This window comes from Lissotriton vulgaris, chromosome 11 (assembly GCF_964263255.1).
Source record: "Lissotriton vulgaris chromosome 11, aLisVul1.2, whole genome shotgun sequence".
NCBI classification, from domain to species: domain Eukaryota; kingdom Metazoa; phylum Chordata; class Amphibia; order Caudata; family Salamandridae; genus Lissotriton; species Lissotriton vulgaris.
Genome location: NC_141699.1, coordinates 541759518 through 541786179, shown reverse-complemented (window position 1 = coordinate 541786179; position 26662 = coordinate 541759518). Strand labels below are relative to the sequence as shown.

The 26662-nt window shown below is 46.0% G+C and overlaps 1 protein-coding gene across 2 annotated transcripts in view; it reads right to left on the bottom strand.

The window, feature by feature from the left end:
- The window catches only part of KAT6A (lysine acetyltransferase 6A), a 1442101-nt gene that overhangs the window by 275948 nt on the left and 1139491 nt on the right, over window positions 1–26662 (bottom strand). For both annotated transcript variants that reach the window (XM_086943585.1, XM_086943586.1), the window contains exon 13: window positions 19958–20189. In XM_086943585.1, coding sequence (XP_086799711.1) covers window positions 19958–20189 — 232 coding nt within the window. The remainder of the gene's footprint in view (window positions 1–19957; window positions 20190–26662) is intronic.

The following is a 26662-nucleotide window of genomic DNA, read 5'->3' as shown; positions in this document are numbered from 1 at the left end:
TCACGTGCCAGAGGGTCCTCGGACCCCTCCCATTGCTCCTCGTCACCCGGCTCCTGAAGACCAGGATTAACAGCCAGGGCCTCCTCGTGGAGATAGAACTCTCCGAAGGCCGACGGAATCGGCGCCCAGCGGCGCCCCTCCGACTCCTGAGCAGGACCGTAGGAAGCATTGGGGTCGGCAACCACATCGGCTGCCGGGGACGACACCTGAAGGGACGGCGCCGGCGAGGTCGTAAGGTCGACCGGCGGGGTCCCGGATCCGGGGCCGGATCCAGCGAGGTCGCGCGGCGCCGGGACCGAAGTCGCCAGCGGCGCCGGGCCCGAAGCACCCGACGTCGTCGGGGCCGAAGCGCCCGACCCGGAAGGACCTCCAGACGGAGCCGATCGGCCCGAAGGCGCCACGGGAACCGACTGAGGAGGGAGGGCCCTCATGGCCATGAGGTACCTCTCGACCTCCTCCTGCGACGCGCCGTGCCCAGGGACCCGAAGGTGTGGGGCAGGCGGCGACGCTTGCGACTCCCGCGGAGCCGCGTGGGCGGTGTCGCCCGAGTCCCCGGTCGCATCGTGCGAGCGACGGGGCGGGTCGGAGGATCGATGGTGTCGCTCCGACCTCTCATGCCTCTTACCTGAGGACTTGGAACCAGACGATCGGTGTCCACTCCCGGAACGTCGATGACTCCGACCTCGCGACCTATCCCTCGACCTCCCGTGGGACCGGGACCTGGAGCGGCGCGGGGCCGACTGCCTCAGCTCGAGACGCTTGCGGGACCGCTCCCGCCTAGCCTTCGACGTCAGGGCCCGGCAGTCGGAGCAGGTCCGATCGTCGTGGTCGAGGCCTAAGCACTTCAGGCACCGGCGATGGGGGTCCGTGACCGACATGAGTCGGCCGCACTTCGAGCAAGGCTTGAACCCGGGCATCCCTGGCACCGATAGTCGAGGATCGACTAAATAGAGGATCAAAAAGATCGAAAAAGTTTTCAGTCAAAGAGTGACTGGGGGTAGAGCTTCTTCCGGATCTGCGCTAGCTGGCGCGGAAAAAAGAAGAACTGACGTCAGCGCGCATGGGCGCCGTCTATATACTCCGATGACGTCATCCCGGCGCTCACGACGCCGACGACGGACGCGGAGCCGCAGACGACGCCTACCAGCGCGCAGGGGTATTGCTACGCAAAAATTTCCGGATCCAGTCTGACGCCTGGGGATATTCTAAGGTAAGGAATCTATCACTAACGTGTCTCTTTCAGATGAAATGATTATGCCTGCCTTCTCGAATCACATTCCGATTCACAAAAAATATACTTATGCAAGGAAATGGGCAGTAGCCCAGGCACCAGCATTATATAAAAATCATGTAGGATGGGATGAGTACTCTCCTCCTCACAAAATCCAGTTAAAAAGTCAACCGACTGCACAAAGGCAGTATCCCATTAAGCAAGAAGCTAAAAAACAAGTCAGGGAGATTTTCGATCAACTTGAATACCAGGGGGTGATTGAAACATGCACCTCTCAAATGAACAATCCTTTGTTTCCTGTCTCCAAACCAGACAATTCATATCGTCTAGTTTTGGACTACAGACACCTTAATGCATGTTGCAAAACTTTTGCAGTACAAAATTCGCATAATGCTGCACTAATGAATAACATAGTTAGGAAAAAATATAAAACAACATTAGACATATCTAATGGTTTCTTTTGTCAAAACATTGCACCAGAAAGCAGATACTTGACCGCTTTCTCAGTAATGGGGTCTCAGAAAAATTTCTGTAGGCTCCCACAGGGGTTCAAGAACAGCCCAGGACTATTCTCAGCTAGAGTAACAGAGTTACTACAAATATATGATGACGAGGCATTGTCTTACGTAGATGATATCTATCTCACAGACGACGACTTGGAGACCCACTTGAAAAGAGTGAACACCATTATACTTGGGTTCGCAGCAGAGGGTTACAAATTCAACTTTAAAAAGTCTCGAATTCAACAGATATGTGATCCTATCTAACCATACAATAGTTGTGTCACCCATTCCGAGGTCAAAGTTTCGAACTACAAAAATATTGCAAGAATTATTTCTCGTACCTCTACGTTATGTCTTGAGTTTGCCAGAAAAGGTGTGACAGCTATTATTTTTAGGATACGAATTATCAAGTGAAGGGAAAAGCCTAGCGGACAACTTCTTAGAGAAGTGCGCTGTGCTCCAAGCTCCTAAAACGCTGAAGAATTTACAATCTATTCTAGGCTTTCTGAATTTCGGTAGAACTTACATTCTAAATTACGCAGAGAGGGTTAAACCTCTCTACGAACTAATCAAACCTGATTTTAAACAAATCACCTGGACTCAAAAACACACAGAAATTTTGAGATCATTGCAAACAGACATGTTAGCAAAAACAAAATTAGATACACGTGACAACACACGCAATCTTGTAATCCGAGTCATCCCAGGAAGATGCGGATTCACGTACCTGACCTCTAATGAGGGAGAAAAGGTACCAATTTTAATTAAATCTCACTTGTACACACAAGCAGAAAAAACATTCAGTCTCACAGAAAATACTGCGAAAGCAGTAGAAATTATATTAGTGAATGAACGAGAACTAGCACACGGCAAAAGGATTAATATCCTCACAGCGGAATCCGCCTTCGAGGCGCTATTCAGCCCAGTAAACCTTCCTACAGTGTCACTGGATCCGAAATGGATACAGTGTATAGATTCTCTTGGAGCAGAAGATGTGAAATACTATTTCGCCCCGCAATTCAAAAAACTGAATGATTTAGAATATGAAGAAGAATATCCTATGCCAATCGAACTTCTACCTCTCCCACAGTACGCCTGTATAATCTATACAGATAGATTTGTACAGCATTTCAACGTAGAGAACAAATCCTACGATGCAGCTTACGCGATTGTTAAAGGTCGCTGGCTGAGCGGTAAATTCAGACCTAAAATAACAAAAACTGAATCAGTTAAGTACTGTTCGGCTCAGAGAGCTGAAATCAGATCTTTAAAGATGGCGCTTGAAAATGCAGAACGTGAATTCCCGACACTAATCGTGTGTGATTCTCATTTATGCGTCAACTCTTATAACAATAAGTTGCAGAGCTGGATTGAAAACGATTACAAAGATGACACAGGTGCCACAATAAAGCATAAATTGCTCTGGAACCAGGTAGCTCTTTTACAGAAAGAACTACAAAAGACTCACATGATACACGCACAAAGTCTTCAACGTGATAGCGTTCACGTTGCAGGGAATTCATTGGCTAACACAGCCTCAGCGGAAGCAACTAAACCGGCTTCCGTAGCCACAAAAAAGCGTGCAGAAAAATACATAGACGGGGAAACCATGCTGGCAGTCAAAACGTCCGTAAAAGGCGACTGTGCAGCACTACCCGTGAACTATCCACTCAATTATGCATACGCAATCGATGCAAACTCTGTTCCTTTTGCTCGAATCCCTGGAGTGGGGGATAGGGTAATTCCAAACAGGAACCGGAGGGGCTTCCTCTTGCAGGAGGCACATATGGGGTTGGGTCTGAGACACCAAACAATCAGGGACTCTCTGAGAGAATTGCAATCAGAGTACTGGTGGCCGGAAATGAGTGAGGGTATTCATGAGTTTGCAAAAAACTGTGAAGACTGCAATAGAGATTGCAGTGGAGAACCGGCCAGTGTAGTGTCAGAAGCCCTATTAGAAAGCATTAGGCAATCTATCCGCGCTATCAAAAAAGAGAAACGCGTCCCATTGTACATCATGAAGGCTAAATCCACTTAAAAAATGTGGGGTCCAGCGCTCGGCTGACGCCAGAACGGTTATAAAAGATCTGCGAGTCTTTATCGGCACATACGCAATTGCCATGTTCCATTCTGACCAGGGTCCTGCTTTCAGCTCTCGAGCTTATAAGTAGGCCATGGCCAGCATGGGAGTTGGGTTGCGGTATTCTTGTCCGTCACACCCCGAAGGGAACAGTGTGGTAGAAAGAAAAAACCGGGACATAAAGCAATCTATAACAGCGAAGGTATTAGGTTCAGGCGCTGGGTGGGTCAAACATTTAATAAGTGTCCAGATCAGTCTTAATAATTTGCCAAGAAATTCTCTAAAAGGTTTCAGCCCATACGAACTATTGTTCGGAACTAGAATGCAAATTCAGGACTTAGATAATAGTCAGGTATCAGTGGTACAAGATAAAAAAACAGACTTTGACATCAAAGATCGTTTGGCTGTTTTACAGGACTTGAATGAAACAAGAAAATCCTTAAGCAACATAAAGTTAAAGCAACAGCCAGCTACCACTGACGAGGCACCACCAGCAACAGCCCCAGCAAGGCCTGTCTGGATTCCAAAGATTGGGGATCTAGTCAGAGAAAAAATAGCGGTGAAGAAGGAATTTGGGCCTTCTTACAGAAAAGCAGTACCTGTCTTAGCTATCAACGGAACAAGATCAGTAGTACTACCGCCCCTTGCTGGTAAAAAGGAGAACAGAGTTGTATCAATCGACCTGGTAAAACCACAAGCATGTGGCCTATAATCAACAGTAGGCCCAGTGGGCTCCCAAGAAACAACAGAATACCCAAACTTGCAACAATCCAAGAGGTTCAAACTGAAAGACTAATCACATTTGATAAGCCTGCAGTGCACAGAGAGGGACTATGCAATAATGCCATGGAACTCGTGACTCTTGAAACACAGATTGAAACAGTTCGTCAAGAAACACCAGTCTACAATGATGTGGCATCTGAATGTGCTACCGAAAGACAAATTGAAAGAACAATTCCAACAATTGACAGAACTGCCTCTGGTTATTTCATCAACTTCGATAACTTTTCCGAGGATCAAAGCAACCCCGAAGTGATGCCAGAAATAAAAAAGACTTTTTAAGAAAAAGCAATGGAACTCTTTCATCAACTGAAGGAAATTTACCTTATTTCTCCATGGTTAGAGTTTTGGTTCGGTCTAGGTATATTTTTCCTCCTGCTTTGGCTCATCATGGTACTGTGTTTGGGAAAATTCATTGAGGGAAAATATAGTACAATGGACACAGCAAGTCAGAACATCAACTTAGTCCTCAAACCACACAGATCATCCCACGTGAAGAAAAGAGAACTGTCAACAGTAAATGTCACAGCCATTCCAATACCTGGTGGGGTAGTATGGGAGAAAACGGACTATGAAATCTATGGTCCGGTCGAGATCCTGAAGTATCCTCATCAATTCAAGGTTTCCTTAAGTGACTTTGTAAAACCCAGTACATTCTCTGATGATTGGGACTTTGAAAGTATTAACAATATGATGTCTGATTTAGTAATGTCAGCTAGAGTCACAGAGCATGATTATTTACAAGGTTCGTCTAGTTATGAACAGATGTTCTGCTTCACACATTATGGTGATCATTACATGCATAATTCTGCACAGCCTAGAAATGTTTTTTAAGTATAATCAATGGGAACATTGTGCTACACCACCTAAAAGCAGTTCTAAAACATTCTATGAGAAATTCAAATACTTCTCAGGGTTTAACACCAGTGATGCAGAAACGTTTTATTATAAACTGTTAGATAAAACAGGATTGAAAACAATGCTGACAAATACTAAATTTATATATTCAGAAGCATTTTATGAAAAAATGATGACATTTGGTTTTGATTATTGGAAAAATAACATTGAAACAAAAACCATCTGGGGTACAAAAGAGTGGCAGGTACAAGGCCTAGAAGCACTGTTTCGAGCCTGCATGATCCCAGAACAAATGATGTTTTTAAATGAAACAATTCACCAAACAACCTGTCTTGGCGTAGCGAAGATCAAAGACCTTAACAAACCGTCTATTCCAAAGCCAATACCTGAGAATGCAACAACAGATATTGAGATAGACGTATCCAAAATTTTACATTTAAACAGAACACATCCTGATTGGAAAAAGTGGTTAATCTGGCCTACTGACACAAACAACTGTCAAGATAGATTCCTGAATAAAACACAGGTGTTAAAAATGTCCAGACAAGACCCTAGATACTCCTAGAGACAACATCCAGGGATAGTACCAACATACAGTGTAGGGAAACTCTGCCTTGAATGGCTAGGATCATCCACACTGGCTGAAATTAAGCAACACTTGTCTTTACTTAAAGAGGGTGCTGATTTGCGCGATTTTATTATGGGACCACGCAAACAGCGTCAAAAACGTTTCATAGCGACCAGTATCTATGCTGCATACAAAGAGGCTTGGAGAGTCACACAAATTGAAACAGCTGAAAAAATACGAGAAATTGATCGTATTAATTTGGAAAAAATCACTTTCTGTAGTGGACAATGGGTTAATGACTCTGTCCTCCAGAATATATTCGTTGGACAATATTGTATCATCTGCCTTTGATATAATAGACAGAGACTTGCTAATGTTACAGCATGGCCAGTCACAATTGCGTTCTATTGTACAATTAGGCTGGATGTTGCAAAATCTTCGTTCAGGCTATGTGCCTTGGCGTTTAATCAACACAACGTCATTGTTTTCCATCTTTAACCTTACTGATAAACAAATCAGCTTGGCACAGAAAGGAGCAGACTATACAATCCTGAGCATCGAAAAACTTCAGAGATTACCATTGACAATGTCAGAAAGTCCTGTCATTGAATGGATAATACACGGGATTATCACAATTCCGATAACAACTTTCCGATTTAAAAATTGCCTTGAATACATACCTACTGGCCAGTATGAACGAATGGGTAAAGGGTACATTAAATCAGCATGGAAATTACCATACACACATACATGCTACAGTGACAGCAACAAAAATGTATTTCTTAGTGGTGAAAATTGTAAACATTCACTAAGCGGTATACTTTTGTGCCAGGGTATTAATTTACACGGAGCCTGTGAAGGTAATTCTAACAACCTTTCATGCCACCAGCTTGTCACACCTGCAACGCAGATAGAGCCTTTCTTTATGCAACTCGCGAATGGGAGTTACATTCTAAGGACGGATCACAGATGTTGTGGCCTTTTGCCAGGGAAAGCGTATCTCGTAAGCGTAACTTTCATGGTCAAACGCTGTATGCAAGCATAGTTTCCGAGTGGCCCTGGAGACATAGAGACTCCCATCTGGCCTCGTCTGAATTTCTCTTCTATACGAATTGATACTTTAAGCAAAATGAAGTCTGTGCTTTTGCAGACAACAGTGCCCATCACGTCATCAAAAGAGACGTATGATCTCCTAGTTGCAAGGACAGCTACGGAGGTTCATAACCTTTTATCAACAAATTGCCCCGTGCATTTCGTAGAAATGCTGAGCCAACTTCTTAACATGTCTAGTGCCATAGGCATCCCAGGCATATTTAAGACGATTTTTACGGGACTGCTAACACCATTTCAAGCAATTCTGGGAATCGTTCCCAATTTTGTCCATTCAGTCTTTGGCGGCATACCCCTATTTTTGGGACTTGTAGCAGGCATTTTATTTTTGACCCTCCTGCTCCGATATGGCAAGCCACGGCTCAGACATGACTCCTATGGGAATGGAAGAAACAATCCTAGCAGTGTGCTACCGGGACAGAATAACTATAGAGTCCTTGGATTGGCCAGGCTGAGAGATCTAAACATGACCTGGTTCCTTTCATTCAGACCTATATGGCAATCCTGCATCTTACCTGTACTACGATGTATGCTATGCGGAGATGAATGCGTGTTGGACATCTGTCTTGCACTTCCATCAGCAGTACCAATGGATATCGATACTTTGCTCAGTCCGATAACGGCTCACGCATTGTGTTGTCCCCAGCGGCTACCAATCCTGATGACGGCATTCGTTGAGACTCCTGTACTACGACTAGGTGGTAACAGTGGAGCGAGTGACAAAAGCAACATCACCCAGGTACGACCTTCTGTGAGCATTGCTGATCCCGACTTTGATGACAGCAATCATTCTCACACCTGCCAAGTTACAGCACTATCGAATTTGGTCGAACTGTCACCTGATTTTGTAGACCAATTCTTTGAGAGCCTGTCTAATATGATGTTCTCACCCGAACAGAAACAGTAACTTTAGAGAAGCATTCCGACACACAGCGTTCCCATGAACTCTGAATTCGGCTTTCAGTTTTGAACAACAAAAACTGCTAAAAGCATTGGAACTCTATTCCCCCGTTCACAAGAAAATATTTTTGGGATTGGACTATTTTTCATAATATTTTCCCCTTTTTCTGGCACGAAAATTCATTGCTTAAAGTAGACCTATTCATAAAGAACAGAAGCTTTGACTTCTATTTAGGTAAATTTAGAGACATAATAACTTTCAACCAGCCTCTAGCACATTTTACTGCAATGCATTTATATGTGATGAAATTATCTCGCCCTTCTTTTCTGTATTCAGAGATATTTCATGTGTAATTCTTTTTTGCAAAATCGTTCATTGATTGCATATGCTATAATTTGAATGGTTTCTATGCTTCAAAGACGTACAGTACCTATATTTTCACGTATTACAAATACGCCTATTTCAAATGCATATATGTATTTTGGGGTGGGCAATGTTACACATGCATCTTATTGCTCTAGTTTTAGTATTTTGATGGACATAAATTCGTGGAGTGGGTGTCTCGTTCTAATCTAGGACCCTGATCGATACTGTGACCGTATGCCCCTATACGGCTATAAATCCATTTATTCCCTATATTGGCATAACCGATCAAATGCAATATTCAGAAACTCGACTCTGGCCTCACACGAACAGAGCCACATTTCAGAATCGCTTCCTCTGCAACTTCCTTTGCAGCTCATTAGTGCAATGACATAGCAGAAGTCACTATCTAAGATTCCTAGATTAACACTCCGAGTTCTTCAACAAAATAAAAACTCAGCAACCTGGGAAAGCCCCGCTTGCTATGTTTTGATTAATAATAGAACTCTAATGAGCACTGATAGACGATCACTTCCTAGTGACATCTTTATTGACGTCTTATGTCCAAAAACTTACGTCAAACAAGGCACCTTTCAGGTATAAATATTACCAACGTTGCCTTAAGCAAATGCTGGCTAGCTGCCTCATAGATATCGCTGCTGTTATCGCTGCTTATGCTATCGCTGCGAACGAGCGAACGATGGTGTGGTGAACACAGGAGCTGAACAGCCGTCCCCTGAAAGAGCCCAGCAGATGCAAGCTGCCCGCGGACGCTGCCCCTCCTCCTCCTCGACGCGCTGAGAGAGACGCTGTCTTTTCTCTTGCCGAGAAAATCCAGCTCCGGCGTTTCCAGCCTGCTCTTGCGAGTGACTGGGATATTGAGTTCCCTGAAGGAGATACCAGACCTCCAGCATTCTATTCCAGAGGTATGGTGTTGACTAAACCCTTAGAGAGAATTCTTGAAGCAAACCTTGGCAAAACCAACTTAACTAAAGCTACTTACTTACTCCCCTCCCAAGTATTAGGCTTAGCTCAGGTACACTGGGGTAGGCGTAGTTAGAAGCACCCGTTGAGTATTTTAGCTTAATGTATATATGAATGTATATATGTTTTATTCATTTTAAACCATTGTATGGCTAAGAAACCATATCAATGCTTTTACAGTATTATTTCGCAATACTCATCTTACTGTACGTACTTTATATAATAACTAGTCTTGCAATTGTGGCAATTCATTTCTCTTGTATGAGAAGAAAGACTGTTCAATAAATAACACTTTTATTGAAAACGCCCGTCTCTCTATTCTCTACATATTGTGAAAGTAATCTGCACAACAACTGACTGAGTAAAATAACTGTCTATTGTTTCCCACGACTCTAGAGATTGACTCTTATCTGAGGAGCAAAGTTGTCATGTTTGCACGGTTGTTGGAAAACTGAATCCCTTCTTGTCTGTACCAGGGAAGCTGATCACTTCCTATTCAGTCAAGAAAGTTTCCAGTGACCTCTGAGCTAGTTGGTAACAAACCCAATTAAGTTTAGCATAGTCAGTAGAGACCTGGAAGATCCGCACTTCTACGTCAATACTACTGTTTATGTTATTCCAATGCGCAGGGCCTATTGGGAAAATAGGAATTACACTACAGAATCAAGGAATCTGCCAAGAAGAATGGCTAGAAGAACTGCCAGGAGGAAAACTGCCCCTTTGCTGTGTTGGCTTGTAGTTGCTGTTTCTGACTTGGGAAGTGAAAGGACTGAACTTTCTAACTTGCTGCTTAGTATCTCCAAGGGCTTGAAGTAGAGCTTGACTCCTATTCTAAAGTCTCACGGACCTCAAAGACTTGACCGACCTCTGAATACCACCTCTGGAACTGTGGTTTCAGGTGCCACAGAGGGGGGAGAGCAACCATCTCCATGTCCGGCTCTTCCACTGGCTCAGTGTCCTGAAGGCTCTACAGAGAGCAATGTCGCATCTCACACCACAACCCTGGTCTCATTGACGACAGTGACTGCCGCTGCTGCTTGCACTGTGGGCACCTCACTCCGCACCACCTCGTTTCACTTTGGCTCCCTAGTCTCACCAACACCGTTGCTGCCCGCTGACCTCGACACCTGTGACTGCACGTGGCTTGGGGGTACCCCTCGTAAGTCTGACGCACCGTCCTTCCCACACTGCAGTCCTGACCGACCGACCCTACCTCCCCGCAACCGGCTCTGTCGCCTACACTGTGATCTGTCAGCACTGCAACGAGCACCGCCTTCGCTCCGCACCGTAGCCCTGGTCTCACCGATGCTGCAGGATGACCATCACGAGCCACTGCCTGCATGCATGGTGACTTGAGGGCACTACACGCCACACCACTAGGCTTCACCTCGCAACCGCAACGGTTGCCACGACCGGCCCACACCAACTTGATGTGTTGCACTGTATTGCTGTTGGTTATATGCAAATGATTTACACACTGCCTCTGAGATAAGCCTGACTGCTCGTGCCAATGAACCAAGGAGGTGAGCCGGGGTTATTTTAGGAGTGTATCTCCCTTATCCTGACTTGAAAGAAGAGCCTCTATTTGAACAAAGGGGCAAACCATTGCCAACTAGAGACCCCATTTCTAACACCTTTTGGGTCAAGTTCGCAATATATACAATTCTGGCAAACATTTTTTTTTTACTTGGATGGCAAAAACCATCTAATCAAGTGAAGTATTTGTTGGTGAGACTGGGTGAATGATACATTAAAATATATTGAGTTTCCTTATTCAGTTCTAAAATACAATTTGTTTGCTCCAGGTAATTGTGAACAGGGGAGAATATGAACTCTTAAGCTGTCTTTGATAATAATGGTTACACATCTGCCTTGCTTTTCTGGGCAAGCTTGTCAAAGAATGGTCTAACCCACTGGTACTCATAGTACGGCCCACGGACCTGACACGCCTTCACTGGCGGCCCGGGGACCATGTCTTGCAGTTTCCACGGCTGGCAGTAAACACAGAAGATGACCGCAGGAGCATACGTAGTGAATATGTATTAAATAGGTATTCACTAGGTATACTCCTGCTGCCATCCTCTGTGTTTACTGCTGGCCTCTGTGATGTCAGAAAGCTTCCCAAAAGGTCCTTTAAAAGCCAGCTGTAAGTGGTTTTCCAGCTGACTTTTAAGGGCGTTTTGGGAAGCTTCCTTATTGGACAAATACAGATAGAGACACAGAGAAAGACAGAGGTAGAGACAGGCTGAGATAGGGACAGGGACAGATAGAGACAGGGACAGGCAGAGACAGATAGAGGCAGAGAAAGATAGAGGCAGAGAAAGATAGAGACAGAGACCGAGACAGACAGAGACAGGGAGAGACAGATAGAGGCAGGGACAGATAGAGGCAGAGACAGACAGAGACAGGTCAGAGACAGGTAGAGGCAGAGACAGGTAGAGGCAGAGACAGATAGAGGCAGGGAAGATAGAGGCAGAGACAGGTAAGAGGTAGAGACAAGTAAGAGGTAGAGACAGGTAAGAGGTAGAGACAGGTAGAGGCAGAGACAGACCGAGATCAATAGAGACAGACCGAGATCGATAGAGACAGACCGAGATCGATAGAGACAGACAGAGATCGATAGAGACAGACAGAGATCGATAGAGACAGACAGAGATATAGACAGAGACAGATAGAAAGGGACAGAGAGACAGACAGATATAGGCAGAGACAGATAGAGCAGGGAAAGGGAGAGAGACAGATAGAGACATGTGCAGGGACTGGGACAGGCAGAGAGACAGACAGAGAAACAGACAGAGATGGAGCCGGAGAGAGGGAGGAAAACAGACAGAGGGAGAAAGACAGAGGGGGGAGGAAGAGAGAGAGAGAGGAGGAAGAGAGAGAGAGAGGAGGAAGACAGGGAGAAGGGAGACAGAGGGAGGAGGGAGACAGAGGGAGGAGGGAGACAGAGGGAGGAGGGAGACGGAGGGAGAAGGGAGACCGAGGGAGAAGGGATACAGAGAGAGGCAGACGCAGGGAGACAGAGGGAGGAGGGAGACAGAGGGAGGAGGGAGACAGAGGGAGGAGGGAGACGGAGGGAGACAGAGAGAGGGAGGGAGGAAGAGGGAGAGAGGGAGAGAGGGAGAGGGGGAGAGGGGGAGAGGGGGAGAAGGGGAGAGGGGGGAGAGGGGGGAGAGGGAGAGGGAGAGAGAGAGATGTGTGTATGCCGGGTTTGGTGGCTCAGTGGATGAATGCATCCGCTGCAAGGGCCTCATAGTGCCAGTTGTTTTTGCTCTAGCCCCGCCCCCTCCGGTGCGGCCCTTTGACATAAACCCCACTGTAAATGTAGCCCCCGAGAGAAAGTTAGTGAGTACCTATGCTCTAACCCAATGGTATGAAATCTTCAATAACTGGGTCGACATTACAGAGAATCCAAGTTTCTGTTGAGAATACCTGAATATTATTACTTGAAAGGATAAGTTACTTACCTGTAATCCTAGTTCTCTTCCAGGGGTATCCTCATCAAAGTCATAAGCACTGAATATTCCCGCCCATGTGCGGGACCCCGGAAACAATATAAAAATATATATGTATAAAACACATATATCTCGCTCCACATATATGTATGTACATATATCATTTTTCTCACATCAATGCAGCCCCAAAAACTGAGGCTAAACAATGCAAACACATACACATGAACTGCAATTAGTAAGGAATCAAAAAACACATTAGGTCAAAAAACCCTTGAACTTTGTGTTTTAATGAGTCAAACCACTCATAAATCCTGAAAATTGCTTATAAATAGACATTGTTAGCCCTCAGGCTGCATTGCAAAACAATACCATAGAAAATGAAACCATTTTCACAATAACTGGCACTGTGCCTTTAAGGCAGCCCTGACCCCAGGCTTCCCATCATGCCTCAGGGGTGACAGTTAGGTCAGTTGTTCTTTGCATAACCCTGAAGACAGGGCTCACCACAAGATTGAAAACAAAAACAGTACCAAATCTCATTTACCTGGGGAGGCGGGTGGGTTGCTTATGACTTTGATGAGGATACCCCTGGAAGAGAACTAGGATTACAGGTAAGTAACTTATCCTTCTCTTCCAGGGGATCCTCATCAATAGTCATAAGCACTGAATAGAATAGCAAGCCCATCAACCACCTGCAGGTAAATGAGACGTACATGACCCAACCAATCATAACAGCCAAAAAAAACTCTAGCTGTTAAACAGATTCCTCAGGGAGGCCTGGCCCACCTGGGTATCTGCTCTCGTGTCAGAATCTAGACAGTAATGTCTGGTAAATGTATGGACAGACCTCCAGGTCGCCGCTTTACAAATCTCAGACATGGGTACATCCTGCAGGTAAGCCGCCGTGGCTGCTCTACCTCTAGTAGAATGCGCCTTAGGGGAACCCCCTTAAGTCTTCCGTGCCAATTGGTAAGCAAGCTTGATACACGAAACGATCCACCTGGAGATAGAAACGTTTCGAGGCTGCATGACCAGTCCTGATCGAACCGTAGTTAACAAACAATTGATCAGACTGTCGAATAGACTTGGACCTGTCCAGATAGAACTTTAAAACCCTTTTCAGGTCCAGAGAGTGTAATGCCCTCTCAGCTGGAGTAGAGGGATTAGGAAAGAAAGTGGGTAAAGAGATAGACTGATTGACATGAAAATCAGACACCACTTTAGGCAGGAAAGAAGGATGCGTTCTAAGCACCACTCTGTTCAGATGAAAAACCGTATACGGTTCTTTAGTACATAGGGCCTGAATTTCGCTCACCCTACGGGCTGACGTAATCGCTATCAAAAAATCCGCTTTCCAGGAAATATGCTGTAAAGAAGCTTTATGAATAGGTTCAAAAGGTCAACCCATCAATTTTGATAGGACTAGGTTCAGCTCCCAAGGCGGAGCAGGAGGCCGAACAGGAGGGTACACTTTCTTTAGACCCTGCAGGAAATCTTTTACTGCAGGAAGCTGAAAAAAAGAAGTTTGTGAAGGTGATCGCCTATAGGCTGTAATAGCGGCTAAATGCACCTTAATGGAGTTAAACTTCAAACCTGCTTTAGTCAGGTACAACAAGTATGGGAGAACTGCTTCTTCCTGACTTTTTATCGGATTGTGACCATTCTGCATGCACCACATATAGAATCTCTTCCACTTGCATGCATACGAATGTCTAGTGGAAGGGCGTCGTGCTTCTTTCAGAATGTCCATGCAGTCCTGTGGCAGCCCTAGGTGTCCGTACTGTATGACCTCAGGAGCCAAGCTGCCAAGTTCAGTGACGGAAGGTTGGGATGGTGAATCCTCCCGTTCATCTTCGACAACAGGTCCTGCCTGCATGGAAGCCTCTTGTGAGGAGACACTGATAGGTGAAGTAGGTCTGTGTACCACCATTGTCTCGGCCAGTCGGGTGCAATCAGGATCATCGTTGTGCACGAGTGGTTCAGCTTGCTCACCACCTTCGGGATCAGCGGAAGGGGTGGGAAGGTGTACACAAACTGCCCCGACCAGTCCATTAACAGAGCATTCCCTCTCGTTCCTGGTCGATAGAACCTGGAGGCGAAGCTTGGGCATTTGGTGTTTTCGTCGTCTGCGAAGAGATCTATTGAAGGACGACCCCAAGACTGGAAAATGTCGTCTAGCACTTCGTCGTTGAGAACCCAGTCTTCTCTGTCTTCGAAGTGCCGACTTAGAGCGTCCGCCCTCACGTTCTGCTCTCCTGGGAGGTGGACTGCCTGAACAGACAACTTGCGAGCTAGAAGCCAATGCCAGATGCGCTGAGCTTCCAGAGACAGAGTCCTTGAGCGTGTTCCTCCCTGCTTGTTTAAATAGTACATCGTGGTGGTGTTGTCCGTCTGTACTAGAATCATTTTCTCTTGAAGCGAGGGAAGGAACGCTTTGAGAGCCAGGTGAACCGCTCTCAACTCCAGCAAGTTGATATTGTAAGTGCTTTCCTTGGGAGACCACAGACCCTGCACTTGTAGGGGTCCCATGTGCGCTCCCCATCCTTGCAATGATGCATCTGTGATGATCGTTTGTATTGGAGGCGGCTGATGGAAGAGGACTCCCATCTGCATGTTCTGTCTCTTTGTCCACCATTGGAGGGATGATTGAGCAACCTCCGACAAAGTGATCCGACCGTCCCACTGATCTGAATGTTGGTCCCATTTGTCCTCCAGATCCTGCTGAAGAGGACGCATCCGAAGTCTGGCGTTCGGTACTAGGAAGATGGAGGAAGCCATCGACCCCAAGAGCGAGGCTATCTTCCGCACCTTCTGGGTCCTGTGGAGAAGAACTTGCTGGCACTTGAGAGCTATCGAAGACTGTCTCTCCTCCGAAGGAAACACTTTGCCTACTTCGGAGTCTAGCAGAGCGCCTAGGAAGTGGATCCTCTGAGTTGGTTGTGAGACAGACTTGTTGAAATTGACATGCAGGCCTAGACGTTGACAAAGTTCTATGCATGTCTTGAATTGATTCCTTACATTGCCTGGAGTGGGACCTTTCAACAGCCAATCGTCTAAGTATGGGTATACGAAGACTCCCCTGCGGCGTAGAGCTGCCGCCACCACTGCGACACACTTGGTGAACACTCTGGGAGCCGACTTCAACCCAAACGGGAGGACTTTGAACTGGTAGTGAGAGGTCCCCACCCGGAACCGAAGGAACCTTCTGTGATCTTGCCGTATTGGAATATGGAAGTACGCATCTTGAAGGTCCATCGAACACATCCAATCCTCCTGCCTGAGATGTGGATATATCTGATGAAGCGCCAACATGCGAAACTTTTCTTTTCGTACATGCAGATTGAGTGTTCTCAAGTCCAGAATGGGCCTGTATTCTTCCTTCTGGCCCTTTTTTCTGACCAGAAAATACCTCGAGTACACTCCTTTCCCCCTCTGTGACACCAGAACTCTCTCGATGGCTTCTTTCTCGAGGAGTGTAGCTACTTCTGCTTTTAACCTTTGTAGCTGGTGACTTGATGTTGACATCGGGGAAACGTGCGGAGGTAGACGATGGAAACGAAGACAGTATCCATTCTGCAGCGTAGACAACACCCATTGATCTTTGGTGATGGACTGCCACTCTTTTCTGTGATGCGCAATGCTTCCCCCCACTGGAGTGGGTAACGGCGCTGGGGGAAGTGAAAACTCATTGCTTCTGCTGCGCTTTATTGAAGTTGTTGCCTTGGCGCTGGTTTCCATTTCCCTTGGAATTGCCCTTGCCTTTGTACTGTGTCTTTTGTTGGCCTTGTTGGTTCTGGCCTTTCTGCCATTGAGGGGTTTGAACCCTCTGCTTCGAATAACCCTTGTTGTTCGAACGGAATTTCTTCTTAAATTCCTTTTTCTTCTCGAGTCCCACCGCTTTGAGAGTGTCTAACTCGGTCTTCATCCGCTGCATTTCTTCATCCGCACTCGCTCCAAAGAGAGATGTGCCTGAAAAAGGAAGGTTCAGGATTCTTGCTTGAGCCTCCGGTTTTAATGCTGTGAGGCGTAACCAAGATGTTCTTCTTGCTGTTACTCCGTGCACATAGCCATGTGCCGCCAGAGTTGCCCCATCTGCTGCTGAACCTATAATCTGGTTGGAGACTTGACTGCCCTCCATCAGAACCTCCTCAAAGTCCTTTCTGTCTTCTTCAGGGAGCTTTGCTGTAAATTTCTGAAGAGAGTCCCACAGAGACCTGTCATACCTGCCGAGCAGGGCCTCCGCGTTAGAAACCTTGAGGAAAGAGGCTGAGGTGTTACACACCCTTCTCCCCCATGAGTCCTGCACCTTGCTGTCCTTATCCGGAGGTACCGTGGATGAGGAAGCCACCGCATTGGATTTCCTTGCCGCCGTAATGATCACTGAATCTGGCGGGGGATCAGCTTTGAGGAACAGAGGATCCTCTTCCGGAGGACGATACTTTTTGAGAATCCTCGCTGGAACGGACTTCACCGTTGCCGGAGTGAGGAAGACTTCATTCACATGATCCATTATACCCGGAACCAGTGGCAACAACGGTTTGGGTGCTGATCTGTGTTGCAGGGTTTCGAATATGACAGTCGTCTTGACTTGTGGAGCTGTCATCGGCACTCCCAGTTTCAGGGCTCCTCTGCCCAAGATATCTTGGAATGAGAAAATATCCTCAGTTGGAGACACTCTTGAACGTGGACTGTTTGTAAGAGTCGGGGAGTAATCCCTGTGCGATCGTGTTCTCGACGAACTTGAAGAACTACTTGCCCTCCTGGACCTAGTTCTTCTGCTAGAACGCGTCTTGGAACGAGATCTCTCTCTGTGACGAGAATGCCTCCTGCTTGAGTGTCTAGAACGAGACCTTTCTCTGCGGGGAAGAGGTTGGTCTCGATATCGTTTTAGGCGCTCTGCCGTCTCCTTGTCCTTTGCCCAGTGGTGAAGAGGTCTATTCCACCTTGGGGAAAGATGAACCGAAGGAGATTTGTGGACGGGATCCCTCTCAGGTGTACGCGACCGTAGAGGTCGTTCCGTTCGATCCTGTTGCGATCTTGCAGGTGATTCGGACCTCCCCCTATTAGATGCGCCGCTCCGTCCATTCGAGGATCTCCGAGATGATGAGGATGATGAGGAAAGGCTCACCAGAGATCCAGAAGGAGATCTTGAGCGAGATCTTTCTTCTGCAAGTCTCCGTCTCTTGGCAGGGGGATCCTGCACTGGAGATTGTTCCACCTCCGCAGCCGATGCTGAGCCTGGAGAACCCAACTGCGGCTCCAGGGCATGAGTCTGGACATGGCCTGAGTCACCTTCCTTGCCTCGAACCACCTCCTTTGATTTTGTAGGAGTAACGTTCTTTGTTTGCGAAGAACTTCTCTCCCTAGACCTTTGCTGATCCCTCGGCGGTGGTTGTATCGACGCCGAGCGCCGAGCAGGAAGACGCTCCCTCGACGTCGACCGTGATTTTCCAGTCGACCTCGGGTGGCGATGGCTGTCCTTCGACGTTGAAGGCTGTCTGCTCGACGTCGATGGAGGCTGTTTCGACGCCGATCGTCGTTGATTTGACGGCGACTGGGCGTGCCTCGACTCCAAATGCCGCTCCGACGTCGAACGCTCTCGTCCAGGCGTCGACGTTGGCTGCATCGACGTCGACCGATGATGTGTCGACAGAGGCTCCCTCGACGTCGAACGACCATGGCTAGTCGTCGACGGAGGATGACTCGACGCCGAACGTCGATGGTCCGACGTCGACGGAGAATGCCTCGACGTCACAGCATGACGATGCTGTTTCGACGTCATACGGCTCGCCGTCGAGCTCTTCCGCTGCGACGGCGACCTGTCCCTCGACGCTGACTGAAGCGGAGGTACCTTCGATGTAGACGCTGAAGACATCTTCTTCGTCGCCGTCGACTGCTTCTCCAACGCCGATCCCGACGTCGAATGCGAACCAGTCGGGGCTCCTCTCGACGTCGACCGCGTCTTCCGACTTTTCTGCTTCTTGGGAGATCTTCCTCTCTCAGAAAGTCCATAAGCTCTAATCCTCTCTCGATCCTTAAGAGTCCTTGAAGATAAAACCTGGCAGTGTTCACAGGTTTTAGAGGAATGAGAGTCTGGTAGACACAGGATACAGACTGAATGAGAGTCAGTCTTTGCCTTTTTCCTTCCACATGAAGGACAGTTGTTGAAGAGAGAAGGCATTTTTTTACAGGAAAAATACCTTTTTTAAGCACAAAAAGTGTTCAAACAGCACTCTATGTCTAAAAGACGTCGAGTGAAGCCAAAAAATCTAGTAAAAGCTAAGTATTTTCTTGACAGAAAGTCAAAAAGAAAGGGAGCTGTTTCACCAGGGTCCTGACTGAAGGAGCCGGAAAGAACAACTGACCTAACTGTCACCCCTGAGGCATGATGGGAAGCCTGGGGTCAGGGCTGCCTTAAAGGCACAGTGCCAGTTATTGTGAAAATGGTTTCATTTTCTATGGTATTGTTTTGCAATGCAGCCTGAGGGCTAACAATGTCTATTTATAAGCAATTTTCAGGATTTATGAGTGGTTTGACTCATTAAAACACAAAGTTCAAGGGTTTTTTGACCTAATGTGTTTTTTGATTCCTTACTAATTGCAGTTCATGTGTATGTGTTTGCATTGTTTAGCCTCAGTTTTTGGGGCTGCATTGATGTGAGAAAAATGATATATGTACATACATATATGTGGAGCGAGATATATGTGTTTTATACATATATATTTTTATATTGTTTCCGGGGTCCCGCACATGGGCGGGAATATTCAGTGCTTATGACTATTGATGAGGATCCCCTGGAAGAGAACTCCTTTCTAGACTATCACCTACTCCTCCCTCCTCTTCTTAAACCTCTTTTATACTCTCAAGCGTTTTTTTTTACTCTACCCTCCATCCATTTTCTTTTGCCTCACTATTATATCCTCCATATTACATTACCCCTTTTCACTCGTTTCCTATGTATCTCAAGCATTTACAATCTATTTGATGCCTGGGGCCTGCTAACCTTTTAGCAAGGCTACCCCAGTACTTCACAATCGCACCTTAGTTGCTCTTGGTAATCTGTGATCCTGGAGCATGTTAGTGTGATTCTTGATTTTGGCATACTCCACACCTATTTACTCACCGGTCACCACGAATGTCCAGCATTCGCAGATGCTGGAGAGATGCTGAGATGTCCTGAGGGCAGATTCCAGTCATTTTGCTTAGTTTCTTGATGCTGAGCACCTTGTCGTGCTGCTGATGGAGGCACTCCAGGATGACACTCTTCCAGTATGCCATATAAGAAAGACGGCCCAAGTCAGAGAGAGGTTTCTCAGGTGATCCAGCCTGGCCTTCTCGCTTGGATAGAAGGTAACCTGAGGTAAAACAAAGAATAACTGGTTACAGATTGATTGCACAGTGAAAGAAGCAACACTGTAAACAAAGAGCTAACTTATCGCATGTCAACACCTCTGACTGCTCTGCCCAGAGAGGTGAGATAACACTACCAGCAGAGTCCAGAAATCAAAGACATGCCTGGAGCACATCCATACAATAGGACACAATCACAGAAGCTAAGAAATATAACTATAGCAAAATCTAGGGGACACAATGACAAATAAATCACATATAAACCTGAACAGACAAAACAACACAAGCAAACGCAAACCATAGCTACATGAATTATTTTTTTTAAACATATTTTTTATTAGCATTGGAGTATACACTCAGTACATTTTAATAGCTCATATTCTGATATGAAATACATCTGTAAGCTACTACCGGTCACCCGTCCACTTTTCAAACTCAAAGTGCAACATCCAGTGATTTCCAGATCAACATCTTGTTCAGCTCAACAATAATAATGCCTTAGAAGTGTGGGCATTCAGGTAGGATTATCTGGGCACAAAGGATTAAGAAGAACCTTAGGCTCACTCACTGTTATTTATTACTAATGGATAGTCTGGTAGGAGGGAGGGAGCTAAAGCTAATAGGAGTATTGGCCTTGTGATGTAACTCAAAGGGGTAATAAACTAGGGAAAAAAAGGAAGTTAACTCTAAACTAAGTAACTATGCAGGGTGGTAGGTTGGTTCAGGTACTTATCAGGCATATCATAGGGTGTGAGGGAAACCGGGTCAGGGGGGGACCCAAACATTCGATCACAGGTATCAGACTATCAGCGCAACCTGTTGGACATCTTTTCCAAGTTTGTACAAAGTGGGGAGGGGTGGGTGCAACAGCCAGGCTCAGTGTGGTTTTCGCTCCTGCCCTACAAATCTGTATCGCTAGTGCTATCCGAGTGGGAGCTGGACTCAACCTCCTCTCTGCTGAGTTGGTATCTTTCAGGATGTTCAAAGTTTTCTAGGACCTCCCTGCAGGGGCCCGCCATTGGATGGCTTTGTAGCCTCAGGCATCCTCCCCTTTTCTCTGCACCTGCCCAGTGTATCGCATTTCTTTTTCAGGCCGCTATTGCAGGCCCACTTGTCTATTTCCACGTTATTGCTATTCTCCTTTTATATCAAAACGAAGGCCAGATCTACAAATCAAGTACCTACTGTCTGCTTGGGTGATCTTGGGAAAAGTCCCAGTGTACAGGTTTCAATCGTAGGCCCAAGTGTGCGCCCCACTGCTGTCCTCGTCAGCTCCACAACTTCACCCCAAAATCTACTCACAATTGTGCAGCTCCAGATCATGTGGGTAAGATCAGCATCACTATGGTTGCATCTTTGGCAATTGTGTGTCTTCCCGCCAAATGTGACCCAGATCATGTAAGGAGTCATGTACTTCCTATGTGTATAATTAAACTGTATATATTTCAGCCTAGTGTTTCAGGAGACCGTTTTTGGATATGCCAGTATTCTTTCCCAATCCCAGTCTGATTTCCCTGTTCAGAGCGGATGTCCATTTGTCGTGTAGTTTTCGAAGGGGCGTGTAAGATAGTTGTAGTAGTGCAGCATAAAACCATTTCACTTGATTTTGTTCACTGCCTAAGGTGAATTTTCATTGTAACATTACGCCCGTCTCAGGGTCTTCCTGCCCTCTGCCCCACTGTATTCTAAATGTGTGTGTGTCAGGGCTTTATATTGAAGGTACTGCCCTGGTTAACCCCTTCGCTGCGGATGACAAAGCCAGCTTGTCATGGGCGTTACCTGCACTGCGCGGATGACGAGCTGGCTTTGTCACGAAAGCCGCGATTTTCAAAATTCAGCGCACAGCGGGAAAACCCGTAGCGCGCATGCGGTTAAAGCCTGTTACTTCCCATCAAGTCCACCAGTAGGGCCAGAACTGACTGCTGATAGCAGTCTCCAACCCCACTGCTGTCCAATGCGTCAACTGGTTGGAGTTGAATATCCTCCTAGGATTACCATGTGATAAAGCTATCAGGAGTAGGGTCGGTGCATATAGAGGGGTCTTCGCCCTCATGGCTACACAACGTTTCCAACATTGCAAAGCCGTGGTTTGCAACAGGGACTGGTGAAGGATCACCACAGCTGGGTCCAACATTTTAACCAGTAATAGGGTTGTGCGTTCTCCTGCATCTGTCAGATTTGTGCCTTCAGGGCCTACTACCTCTAGCCACTGTGCCAACCATTGCGTTTATGAGGCCAAGAAGTAGTGTTTCAAATTCGTCAGCTTCAGCCCACCTTCTGTAACTGGACGTTGCAGTGTTGTCAAGGACACCCTCTAGCGGCCTTTGTCCCATATAAGATCTCAGAGTATGGCGCCTAATTGTCTGAACCAGCTGGAGGACACTACTATTGGTAAGTTAGCAAAAAAAATAATGAAGACGTGGTAGCAAAACCATCTTTGACAGTGAGATTTTTGCCATGATTGGGAGGTGCAGCGAGCACCAGAATGGAATGCAGGTTCTGAGAGATCACAGAGCACGTCTAAGATTCCCTCTTCTTATATCTTCCAGAGAATGGAAGATGTGTATCTCCAGGTATTTAAAGGTATAGGGAGCCCAGTTAAGGCCTATGGGAAGGTCTTCAGTGCAGGGGATGTCGGGTATCAGAGGTAACAGGTTGGTCTTACCCTTATTAAACAGTAGCCCAGAGACAAGCTCAAACTTATCAAGTAGATCCAGGGCTGATGCAGTGCCCCGTACAGCATCATTGAGATATATCAGGAGATCGTTTGCTTAAATGGAAATACAATGTGTATGGCCAGCAACTGTCAGACTCACTCCGTCTCCTCCCCGATGAAACAATGTTGCCAGTGGCTCTATTGCCAATGCAAATAGGAGGGGTGATAACGGGCACCCTTGCTGTGTACCACAAAAGCGGTGTTGCTTAGAGACTACTTTTCCTGTCTTGACCCTAGCTGTTGGGTGGTCATAAAGCAATGGGACCCACTTAACCTATTTCTCACCTACGGCCATGTGCCTCATAGTATCGAATAGAAAGCCCCATCTTATCGTATCGAATGCTTTCTCTAGGTCTATTGACAGGAGGGCTGCATTGGGGAGAAGCTGCACTGGAGGTGGTATAGTACAGAGTATAATCTACGTAAGTTATAAGTGTTCCTTGTTGGGATGAAGCCATTTTGATCTATGTGTGTTAGTGTGGACATATGCAGGAGTAGGCGCTGAGCCAGTATCTTACTCAGGATTTTGAAATCCATGTTGAGCATGGAGAGTGGGCAAAAGTCTTGGACTCGGGGACCCTCATGTGTTGTTTTAGGTAGCAGGATTACCAATGCATCTCTAACAGATGAAGTCAGATGCCCCAAAAGCAGTGACTCTGGGTATATAGTTACCAGGAACGGGGCTAGTTTTAAAACATACGTGGAATAAAATTCCGCTAGTAGACAGTCCGGGCCTGGGGTTTTGCCCATGCCCATGTTTTTAATTGAGGCCCGAATTTCGAGAGATTCGATTGGGTCACCCAATCCTTCCACTTCCTGTTGGTCTAATCGCACTATTGGCAACAGAGACAGGAACGCGCTCCGTTCGTCTTGTGTTACATGGGAGGGTGCTTTATACAGTGTTGTATAATATTCGTGGAATAGGGAGTTAATAGACACTGGGTTGTGAATAGATTGATTTGTTTCCTTTCGGATGTGTGTGATCGGGGAGCCTCTAATTTCTGGTTTGATCAACCATGCTAATAAACGACCCGGATTACCCTCCTCCTCCAGCACCTTAGTAAGATAGCCTTTATAGTCGTAGCACCTCAGTTTCTCGAGAGCTTAATAGTATAATGTTTGTGTTTCTATCAAGCGTTTGTACTGTGTCGCGTCTTGTCCCTGTGCATTATCCAACCTATGAAGTTGATCTTCTAGTTGCCTTACTTCCTAGTGTATCTGGTTAGCCCCACCTTTGTTAGGCTCAGAAGGACAATGTCGTCTGCATAAGCCAAGTGCGTGAGCTGTAAATCGCCAAGTTTTGGTGGGTGGGCATTGCAGTGGTTCAATTTTGCAGAGAGATCTGAGATAAAGAGGTTAAATAAATGTGGCGCAAGAACACACCCCTGTTTGAAGCCGATGGTTGTGGGAACTTTTCTCGACAGTCGTGATCCATCACCAATTTTTACTTGCGACCAAGTATCAGAATAAAATAGCAGCAAACCCTTTAGGATACACTCAGGAATTGCCCATGATCTCAATTTCGCCCACAGCAGATTACGATCCACACTGTCGAAGGCCGCCTGAAGATCTATAAAACACATGTTCAGATCCTGTTTTCTACTCATGCACTTCTCCGCAATCATAATTATGGATAGGATATTTGCTGTTGTTCCGATCCCTTTCCTGAACCCCGTTTGATTTAGGGGAATCAGTTCTTTCTCACTAGACCATGCGACCAAATCATCCAAGAGTAGAGAAGCAAAATATTTTGCCTCGATGTCCTGCAACGCTATCAAACGATAGTTGTTTGCTAAGGATCTGTCCCCACCTTTATAAATCGGCGTAAATATTGATCCTTTCCAACTCTCTGGTACTTGGTCCATGTTCTGTACGTCTGAGAACAGTTCCACCAGGCAAGGTCCCCAGAATTCCGGAGCATATTTGTACGCCGCTTGTGGGATGCCATTCGGGCCTGGCGCCCCACTTGTTTTTCCTTTTTTGATTCTTTTAATTATTTCTTCAGCCGTATATGGATTATTCTTAGGGGTCGAGCTTATTGAATCGCTATGGTCTCTAAACAACGATTTACCATCTTTTTCCTCAACATAACAGTTTATTTTGGTTTTTAGTACATGGGTCACTACTTTGTATTTTTTCCTGAGTGACCGAAAATTTAGATGCCAGAAATGCTGCCCACTCCGATTCCTGCACATTAGAACTCAGGACGTTACCAGGTCTTGTTAGTTGGTTTATTGTTTGCCAGAATATATTAGAATTCTGTAGTTTTGAGCTGTAGATTAGTTTTAACCAAAAGCTGTCATTTGTTGATCTTTTGTATTCCCAGATCATGTTTTTTTATTCTTTTCTTTGAGCCCTAAAAATGGCCCATTGGCTTGGACCATGATTTGCCGATTGTAGCTTCCTTTGAGTTTTTCTAAGATGTCTTCGCAGGTCTCGTAGTTCTTTCGGGTGTTCTTTCCCTGGTCCATCAGGATCAGGTTTCATAATAGGCGGCTTCATCTTTGATTTTAATTTTTGCAGAAAAAGAGACCATTTTTGGATAGCGTTCATTGGGGAACTCCTTATCTCAATCAGTGTGTCCTTCATTGTAGTGAACCATTCATGATCATTTGTGTTGGACCAGTTTATCCGTTTCAAATTAACAGTACTTAACTGGCCTTCTGGTAAGTGTGACGGTTGTAGTCTTTCCTTATTCAAGTTAAAAAAGCTATGTTGCAATGCATGGTCGCTCAACAAGGTAAACTCTATTTTAAAATTGATCACCAAGGGGATTAATGACAGACTAACCATTGTAAAGTCCAACGTGTTTTGAGAATGAGGGCCAAGGTATGTTTTCCTGGGGGGTTGATCTTCGGAATATCTCCCGTTCAATACTCGCAATCCCAGAAACTCCAGTTCAGTCACTAATTGGATTGCTAGACTGTCTTTACGTGGACCAGCACCTCCTTGCCACTGTTGGGGGACTCCCCAGTAGATATTATCAGATAATAGATTATCATCGTCTGTAGGTGTTAAAATCAAGTTGGAATTAAAGTCACCCGTTAGTATAAGGTTGGAGAGTGGATCAGTAGCCCGTAGATCCGTTATGACTTTGCACAATTACTCATTCTTTAGTTTTTTCGCCTTGATTTTTGGTTGTGTGTAATAATTAACCAGTATTGTTGGTTTCTTACAGTTATTACTTTGATCTGTTAATTTAATTAGCTGAATACTGGGATCCGGTGATTGTAGTTGTACTGAATTAATTTTTAGAGATGAGGATACATATACAGAAAGGCCGCCAATTGCACGGCCATAGATTTTACATTTTTCTGCTGCTACGTTATAATGAATGAACCCAGCAAGTGCTATATGTTCTTGGAGCCAGGTTTCCTGTAGCGCAATTATATCTTATATATACTTCCTAGTGTAATTCTTGCTGTGCCCCAATTGATTGCCCCAAGCAGTACCCTCTTGTCACCACTTTAAAAGATTCCCATTCCGACAACACTGTGGATGCTGTGTGTGTGTTAATGTCAAAGTATGCATCTATAGACGAACCCAGGGTCTCTATAAAGCAGGGATGTTCCAGCAACAGTGGGTCAAGGTGCCACAGCAGGATTAAGGGGCGCTTTCCCACTGGTTGCAGGGTCAACAATGGGGGCTATGGTCTGAGAAGGTGCACCCGAGGTATTCTGTGCGGGTAAAAGCTTGCCCCAAATCAGGTGTGCAGAGAAATGAGTCTATCAATGTAAGTAATTGTTGTAAAGTGGAGAAGAA